General features: G+C 48.4%; 1 protein-coding gene across 1 annotated transcript; it reads left to right on the forward strand.

Moving 5' to 3' along the window:
* The first annotated feature begins 3,616 nt into the window (after positions 1-3,616).
* On the forward strand, positions 3,617-5,406 carry LOC120879694 (phosphoglycerate kinase 1-like). The gene has a single exon (XM_040262780.1). It carries the CDS (start codon positions 3,699-3,701, stop codon positions 4,950-4,952), a length of 1,254 nt encoding a protein of 417 aa, XP_040118714.1. The 5' UTR covers positions 3,617-3,698; the 3' UTR covers positions 4,953-5,406.
* The last annotated feature ends 4,162 nt before the right edge of the window (positions 5,407-9,568 follow it).

Consider the following 9,568-nt stretch of genomic DNA (forward strand, 5'->3'; position numbering starts at 1 on the left):
AAGGAAAGACAGAGAGAATTAGTAACATTGCTTGCTCAGAAAGATGGCCCTCAGAGCCTGCCGCACTGCCCCAGCAGCAGACACCTCTCACCTGTGCAATCTTTCAGGTCTTCCTGCACCAGATATCTTCTGCTTATGGATCAAACTACAGTGGCAGCTGTGAGGGGGTAACAGCTTTTTGGCTCTTTGGAGTTGAGCTGAGATCTCAGAATCTCCCAATTTGAGCAAGTGCTTTATTCTCTCTAAGCCTCAGTTTCTACATCTGTGTGATGGGTATTTCTTAGTCTTAATTCCCCAATCTAGGATAAAGGGGAGGACTTGAGATAATTCATAGCAGTCTTTGGTATTTAGTAGATGTGGACCCTGCCAACCCTATCCCCAGTCCCCGCCCCAGCCAAACCTCCAGGCTTTCTAGAAGATTGTTGCTTTGTAGTCGACAAATTCTGACTGTTCAGTTTCCCAGGTGGTGCTAGTGGTATAGAACCCACCTATCAATGCAGGAGATGTGAGAGATGTGGGTTCAGTCCCCAGGTCAGCAAGATGGCCTGAAGGAGGGGGTGGCAGCCCACTCCAGTGTTCTTGCCTGGAGAACCCCATGGACAGAGGAGCCTGGTGGGTCACAAAGAGTCAGACATGACTGAGCAACTTAGCACCAGCACCAGCACCAAATAAGGGTGCAGATAGTACTTTCACTTTGACTAGAAATTGTACTTTTGGTTCTCTAACCAGTGGAAATGAAAACCTTCAGTTTACATGGTCATGGATGATTATTGCTACATTGGTTGAACTGTTGAGAGGAAACTAGAAAACTCCTACAAAGCTAACATACATCAATAGGGGAAAGGCCAAATAAACCATGGTACATCTGCAGTGTTGAATTAAGTGTCCATGATAGTAATTTTTTTTTCTTTTATTCATCTGGAAAGATGGCAATGATGCATTCAGTGAAAAAGTTAGACAGGGAAATAAGTATGATTTTTTTTTAAACATCTTTTTTTTTTTTCTCACTATGACACCACCCTTATGGCAGAAAGTGATGAGGAACTAAAAAGCCTCTTGATGAAAGTGAAAGAGGAGAGTGAAAAAGTTGGCTTAAAGCTCAACATTCAGAAAACAAAGATCATGGCATCCGGTCCCATCACTCCATGGGAAATAGATGGAGAAACAGTGGAAACAGTGTCAGACTTTATTTTTTTGGGCTCCAAAATCACTGCAGATGGTGATTGCAGCCATGAAATTAAAAGACGCTTACTCCTTGGAAGAAAAGTTATGACCAACCTAGATAGCATATTCAAAAGCAGAGACATTACTTTGCTGGGAAAGGTCCGTCTAGTCAAGGCTATGGTTTTTCCTGTAGTCATGTATGGATGTGAGAGTTGGACTGTGAAGAAGGCTGAGCACCGAAGAATTGATGCTTTTGAACTGTGGTGTTGGAGAAGACTCTTGAGAGTCCCTTGGACTGCAAGGAGATCCAACCAGTCCAATCTGAAGGAGATCAACCCTGGGATTTCTTTGGAGGGAATGATGCTAAAGCTGAAGCTCCAATACTTTGGCCACCTCATGCGAAGAGTTGACTCATTGGAAAAGCCTCTGATGCTGGGAGGGATTGGGGGCAGGAGGAGAAGGGGACGACTGAGGATGAGATGGCTGGATGGCATCACGGACTTGATGGACGTGAGTCTGAGTGAACTCCAGGAGTTGGTGATGGACAGGGAGGCCTGGCGTGCTGGGATTCATGGGGTCACAAAGAGCTGGACACGACTGAGCGACTGAACTGAACTGAACGAGAGATGTGGCACGTCCCTGGTGACTCTAGTGGTATAGGATTCACCTGCCAATGCAGGAGACACAGGTTTGATCCCTGGGTTGGGAAAATCCTCTAGAGAAGGAAACGGCAACCCACTCCAGTATTCTTGCCTGGGAAATCCCACGGACAGAGAAGCCTGGCGGGCTACAGTCCATGGGGTCGCAAAAGAGCCGCCCAGGCGTGGGCACATGCATGCCCCTGTGCTGGCCCTGACTTAGTGACTAAACAATAACAAGCCATGTGGAGTGAAGTACACCAGCTGTCAACACTGCAAGTGGGGTATAGAAGGGAGACAAGAGGGGAAAAAAGATTTAAGAGTCTATTGAATTTACTTTTATTCATCTCTGAATTGTTTGCTCTTTTCGAAACACATGTCATTTTTTTGTAATGAAATAAAGTTGTTAAAAGCCATGTATTTACAACCTCAGTGAATGAAATGAGTGTTGGAACGAGGTCTGGTAATCCTTCCGTTTCACTCTTTTGAAATGGGAAGCGTTTTCATGTCTCTACCAATATGCAAATACCCCTAAGGGGGCTGATAAAGCCAGAGTTGTCACTGAGCACTAATCTGGGGCTTGTCAGCCTCAGGCCAAGATTAAAACAGGAGTGTGTGCCTGTGTGTGTGTGTGCCTGCTCCTGTGTGGGGGGCGGGGGGAGGAGGAGAGAAGAGTGTATCAAGTGTCAGTTACCTTCTGTGTATCCAGCGATGTGCTATGCGTCTTCATACGCAGACCCCAGTTCACTGAGTCCAGCTGCAACCCTGCAGAACAGGGACCAGCCTCATTTTATGAACAAGGAGACTATAGGTCTAAACGGTTTGTGATGGTCTTGCCTAAGATTATACCCCAAAGGCTGAGCTGAATACAAACGCGGGCCATCAGATTCCAAGGCAAAGCAGGATGGTTCCAAACGACCTGTTTTAAAACAATATGAATAATAAGAATAGCAATAGTAGCCACTCCTTCAGGGTGGGCCCGCTATCGCATCTCGGGAGTGTACTACCTGCTGTCTGCTTAATAAAATCTGTTTGAAGGGAAAAAAGAATAGAAATAATAAGCCAGCTAGCATGCATTGCATTTTAGCTTCATCCTTGCCAAATCCTGTCAAGTACTTTAGGTGACTGTCTCAGTTTTCAAAAAGACTGACGGTAGGAACCATTATTGCTCCCATTTAACAGATGAGGGAGCTGAGCCACAAGTAAACTGTGGTGGGAAGCAAACTCACAAAGTGAAGAGAAGGAATTTGAAGCCAGGCAGTCTAACCTTAGAGCCTGCCCTTTTGCTCCCCGGGGACACAGAGCTTTGCTGCCAGAGTGCTGGACTGCCATTCAGGGCTCTTTCCACTGGATGAGGCTGACCTCAGCCCCCGGGAGCTGCTCAGAGACCAAACCTGGGTACCACTCTGGTTCTCCTCCGGTTCGTCCGGACAGGTTTTAGCGAGGCTTCCAGGGCTGACCTTAACTTTGTCCTCTCTGGGGCATCTCGGGGCATCTCGGGGCATCTCAGTTCCAGCGTCCTGTCCTCATGGACGTCAGCTGCCCAGCCCCAGGAGCCCTGCCCTGAGCAGCAGGCCTTGGCACAGGCCCCTGTGCCAGCTGAGCACCTGCTTCAGGCATCACTTGGAAAAAGCCATCTCACTTATCTAAGACAGTGTGTGCCAGAAGTTAGCCATTTTCTCTCCACTGGAATGATTTTTGTAATTTCTGCCAATCACCCCAAACATTATTTATTTAATATTTTAATTTAAATCCTCTTGCTGTTTAAAATGAGGGAAAAAAATCCCAAACTTTAAAAGGAAATATTTGGTTTTTCCACGCGTTCGGACGCTGAGTCGGTCTCATTCTCTGCCGCTGTCTCATCCCCTGGCCTCTCGCTGCAGCTGAATTGCCAAGATGTCGCTTTCTAACAAGCTGACTCTGGACAAGCTGGATGTGAAGGGGAAGCGGGTCATCATGAGAGTAGACTTCAATGTTCCTATGAAGAACAACCAGATAACAAACAACCAGAGGATCAAGGCTGCTGTTCCAAGCATCAAATACTGCTTGGACAGTGGAGCCAAGTCAGTTGTTCTTATGAGCCACCTGGGCCGGCCTGATGGTGTCCCCATGCCTGATAAGTACTCCTTGCAGCCAGTTGCTGTAGAACTCAAATCTCTGCTGGGCAAGGATGTTTTGTTCTTGAAGGACTGTGTGGGCCCAGAAGTGGAGAAGGCTTGTGCTGACCCAGCTGCTGGGTCTGTCATCCTGCTGGAGAACCTTCGTTTTCATGTGGAGGAAGAAGGGAAGGGAAAAGATGCTTCTGGGAACAAGGTTAAAGCTGAGCCAACCAAAATAGAAGCCTTCCGAGCTTCACTTTCTAAGCTAGGGGATGTTTATGTCAACGAGACTTTTGGCACTGCTCACCGAGCCCACAGCTCCATGGTAGGAGTAAATCTGCCAAAGAAGGCTGGAGGTTTTTTGATGAAGAAGGAGCTGAACTACTTTGCCAAGGCCTTGGAGAGCCCCGAGCGACCCTTCCTGGCCATCCTGGGCGGAGCTAAAGTTGCAGACAAGATCCAGCTGATCAGTAATATGCTGGACAAAGTCAATGAAATGATTATTGGTGGTGGAATGGCTTTTACCTTCCTTAAGGTGCTCAACAACATGGAGATTGGCACTTCTCTGTTTGATGAAGAGGGATCCAAGATTGTCAAAGAGCTGATGTCCAAAGCTGACAAGAATGGCGTGAAGATTACTTTGCCTGTTGACTTTGTCACTGCTGATAAGTTTGATGAGAATGCCAAGACTGGCCAAGCCACTGTGGCCTCTGGCATACCTGCTGGCTGGATGGGGTTGGACTGTGGTCCTGAGAGCAGTAAGAAGTATGCTGAGGCTGTTGCTCAGGCTAAGCAGATCGTGTGGAATGGACCTGTGGGTGTATTTGAATGGGAAGCTTTTGCTCGAGGGACCAAAGCCCTTATGGATGAGGTGGTGAAAGCCACTTCCAGGGGCTGCATCACCATCATAGGTGGTGGAGACACTGCTACTTGCTGTGCCAAATGGAACACGGAGGATAAAGTCAGTCATGTGAGCACTGGGGGTGGTGCCAGTTTAGAGCTCCTGGAAGGTAAAGTCCTTCCTGGAGTGGATGCTCTCAGCAGTGTTTAGTACTTTTCTGCCTTTTGGTTCCTGTGCATAGCCCCTAAGTCAACATAGCACTGTCTGCATCTCTGCTTGGCATTAGCTAATGTCTTCCCCTTTGTCAAGAATCAGCTAGTAGCCAAGGGATGTAGCACCAGGAACCCTCAAACAGTTGCAGAACATCTCAGCTCATCTTTGCTGTACCTGGAAATTGCCTACATTCTTCAAGATCCCATTTGAATTTCTTAGAGACTAAACCGTTATGCATTCTTGAGTACATATATTTATATTATGCCTGTTAAAACAAAGTGGGCTGTGTTAGCTTAGTTCTCTTTCTGAAGTAGCTTATTCTGATTCGCTTTGTCATTGTTTCACCACTCAGCATGGAAACAAGATTAAATTCCAATTACTGGTATGGAGGGAGATGAAGTTGGTGATATATTAAATAAATAAAAAGATTCATTGAAACTGGAAAAAAAAATAAAAGGAAATATTTGGCATGGTAAACCTCTATTACATATATTACGTTTGGTGAACCAGCATATCTTACCATAGATAGTATATTGTAAAGCGAAGACGATAGAAAGCAGAACAAGTGTTGGAGAGACAGGCAGGCTTGCCAGCACCTGCCTTTCTCCTTGATGACCCAAAGGCCTGAGTGAGCCCGAGGCACTGCGCCATGCACCTGGGTGTTGGCAGCTCTCAGTGGCCCCCCAGCTGCTGTTGAGAAGCGTCGCTTTGGACATGTCCTTCCTCCTTGACACCGCAGGTGTTTGCCATGCAGTTCTCGCAGCTGCTCTAAGGACCTCCGTGCTCATCAGCCCTTCTGGAAAGCCTCCTGGCTAGAGCACCTGTCTTGCCCAGCGATGACCGGCCCAGCAGCCCTGTCCCTCAGGCCAGTCCGGGCCCCTCGGCTGGCTGATGGGGCTGCTTTGAGAGCCCTCCAGGAAAAGGTCTGGAAGAATGTGACATTCCCTTTAACAGGTAATACTGCCCCCTAGAAAGGGAGAGGGGCTAGGGGAGACAAACTATCTTATTTGGTCATCTGATTTTTTTTAATACAGAGAAAATATCTATACATCGTTTAATAATAAGGAAGGCTTCCCAGGTGGCCCCGGTGGTAAAGAATCTGCCTGCCAATGCAGTAGACGTAAAAGACGAAGGTTCAGTCTCTCGTCGGGAAGATCCCCTGGAGAAGGAAATGGCAACCCACTCCAGTATTTTTGCCTGGAGAATCCCATGTTCAGAGAAGCCTGGTGGGCTACAGTCCATGAGGTCGCGCAAAGTCAGACATGACCAAAGTGACTTAGCCTGCATGCAATAATAGGGAAGACGTTCCTGAGACAGTCTGGCATCCCAGTGCACTGTCCTACTATTTAAGTTTGGGGTATTAAATATTCACAGCAGCTGTATTCTAGAGATGAGAAAACTAAGGCCTAGAGAAGTTAAATAACTAGCCTCAGGTCATACAAAGACCCACACAGTCTGGTTCTGTGTGTGTGTCCATTTTATCATGCTGCCTCTCAGCTTCTCAGCCCGGGTGCTGGGGAGAGAGACGGAGGCGAGTGAGACTCCTGGGGTTCTCTCTGCAGGGTCTCCCCGCCTTTGCTTTGCTGGGGAGGTGAGGGCTGACCTTGCACTGACTGTCTCACTCTGGCGCACATCCAGCCAGACACTGTCTGGATGGAGTGTGCAGAATGCACTGGAGGCGGGTAAAGCCAAGCCCCCCTTCCCCCCTGACAGCAGCCCCTGGCCCAGGCCGGCCCCTAGCTGGCCCTGGGCAACCCTCCGGGGGGCAGGAGGAGCGCTGCCCTCACTCTCTGTTGTAGCTTGGCAGAGGTGCACGCCAGCCTCCCCAGGCGCTCCGGCCCTCCTGTTTATCCTGCAAACAGTCAAGCGCTCCATGCCGCAGTTCAGAGGCCAGGGGGCAGCCGCCTCGGGGCTCCGGGCGGTCCAGGCCTGTCTGAGCGTCCCTGGGCCTGCGCCTGCACACGCGCCCAGAGGCCGTCTGCCCAGGAATTAATGGCCCACACCCTCTGTAGGTGTGGACACGAGCCAGGGAGGCGGTCAGGGCAGGAGGAGGGGAGGGGACACAGGAAGGAGGGCGGGTGCTGCTGGGCTCTGGCCGACTTAGACTCTCAGGAACCCTGTGACCTTGAGCCTCTGGGGCCTGAGGCCTCAGTTTCCCCATCGTACCTGCCCTTTCAGAGCCGGGGAAAGCAGCAAACTCACAAACTCACAAGATTCTGGAGATGTATCTGCTGGGGGCATGGCAATGGAACGAGATCACCATTTTTTTTTTTTAATTTAATTTTTTGGCTGTGCCACATGGCAAGTGGGTTATTAGTTTCCTGGCAAGGGGTCCCCTGCATTGGAAGCACAGAGGCTTAACCACTGGACCTCTAGGGAAGTCTCAAGAGCACCGATATTGAACAATAGTATTATGATAGCTAGAAGGTGTTCGACACCTGTCATTGAACTCAACCTTGAAAACCTGGCGTTGAAAGCATAACATATTTTCAGAAGAGTACTAATTATAAATGTCCCCCTGAATGAATTTTAGCACATTGAACAGAACTGCAAATAGCACCCAGATCAATAAGCAGAATATCCCCAACACTCTTGACAAAGTCCCCAGATGCCCGTCTGGCCACTAACTACCATCCAACATGCATCATCTCTTTTGATTCTCCCACAATTCCAGGAGGTGGTGAGCAGGGTGATGGCTACAGCATCCTCAGCTCTGATGTTCCAATTCTCCTGCTGCTCCTTTGGTTTATGGAGCTAGCCCCCTCTCCCCCACCTGAAGGTGTGTCTAACTCTTAAATTAAAATGAACTTTATCACAAGAGTTTTCTGAGACTTTCATAGAGAAGATTTCAAGAAGACTGGAGAGCTCCTAACTGGAACAAGATCACTAATGGCAATAGAAATAGCTCTTATTTATGGAGTATTTGCTTGTGCCAGGAACTTACATAGCTAAGTGCAGTGAATTCTGGTAATGTTCTGTGAGGTGGGTGCTGTGTGTCCTCATTTAAAGGCATGGGCACTGAGGCTGGGAGAAAAAAATAATTTTTCCAGGGCTTTACCATCCATAACTGGCAAAGCCAGTATTCCAAAGCAGGTTTGCTCAGTTTCAGAGCATGTGATCTTAATGATGAAGCTGGACCCCAATCTATACCCTCCTGCCTTTTGAAAGCTTAAAATCATGACTGCTAGTTAATACTTGGTCAGAACCAGTGGGGCTTTCCAGGTGGTCAGCAGTACAGAATCCGCTTGCCCATGCAAGAGATTCAGGTTTGATCGCTGGTTTGGAAGATCTCCTGGAGGAGGAAATGGCAACCCACTCCAGGATTCTTGCTTGGAAAATCCCATGGACAGAGGAGCCTGGTGGGCTACAGTCCATGGGGTCACGGAGTGGGACACAACTGAGCAAGCACGCATGCAGAACCAGTGAGACGTGAGGCAGTTACACTGTCAGGAAACAGCCCCAGAGGGCTCAGGGCTCGCATAATACGGTAGTTCCCAACGTTTCTGTGTTCATGGACCGATATTAGAATCTGAGGGGCATACTCTAAAGGATTGCAAAGGAAATACCAGATTTATAAAAATAAATTGAGCGATACTGGGAATTTGGATGTTTATTAAACACATGAATGAAGGGATGAGTGGAGACGTGTAGCTGCAGCTCTGCCTCTTCGTTGCCTCCTAGAGGGGCGGCCACTTTGCAGACCTCGGTGTCTGCTTTGTTGGCTGAAGGGGTGGTCACACTGAGTGACACGAGAGGTCTTAGTAACATACCACACCCCCGCCTCTCAGGCCTCCGGTGTGGCCTCAGATCCACATGTGAGTCTCACTCTTTGGGACTTCAAGGACTCCAGGTTGCCAGGCTTCTCTGTCCATAGAACTTTTCAGGCAAGAACACTGGAGCGGGTCGTCATTTCCTCCTTCAGGAGACCTTTCTGACCCAGGGATTGAACTTGGGTCTCCTGAATCTCCTGCACTGGCGGGGGGATTCTTTACCACTAGCGCAGCCTGGGAAGCCCCCTCAGATCTAGCAACCTCCCTGATTTCTCAATGTCTGCCATCTTCATTCAGGCCAGAGAAGGGCAGTAGGAGGCTCTAGGAATAGCTAGTGTATTATATATATGTATATGTATATATAGGTATATATGTACATATACATATATATTCTCCAGATTCACATTGGTTCAAGATGCTTTCTTCAAGCTTAAAAAGGCTGGTGCTTATTGATTCTCCCATTATAAGAACTCCAGAGCCACGGAAGTTCCAGAAAGTTCCTCCCACCTCTCTAATCCTTTGCACATTGGCCTTGGGACTGTCCCCTCATGGTTGCCACATGCAGCGGTAGCTCCTAGCATCACAGCTACCTACCCACACCAACATCCAGCCGAAGAAGTGTGTCTCCTTCCATTGATGGGTCACATGCTCACATGCAAGGAAGCCTCGGAAAGAGTCTAGCACTTCCAGTTTCTACTATGATGGAAAGCGGCTCTGCCTGTAAGGAAGAAGTGAGCCTAGGTTTTAGGAGACTGGCTATTGGAAGGGTAATCAATAGAACTTATCACGACTGGCAAAGAAGACCTGCATTTCACCAATATGGCTCTGCAGCTGTCTCCCACA

The sequence above is a fragment of the Oryx dammah genome, unplaced genomic scaffold (assembly GCF_014754425.2).
Source record: "Oryx dammah isolate SB20612 unplaced genomic scaffold, SCBI_Odam_1.1 HiC_scaffold_20, whole genome shotgun sequence".
Classification (NCBI taxonomy): domain Eukaryota; kingdom Metazoa; phylum Chordata; class Mammalia; order Artiodactyla; family Bovidae; genus Oryx; species Oryx dammah.

Bases quoted from the DNA above. Each gene is read 5' to 3' on its own strand.
- LOC120879694 (XM_040262780.1), top strand. From the start codon at position 3,699: ATGTCGCTTTCTAACAAGCTGACTCTGGACAAGCTGGATGTGAAGGGG.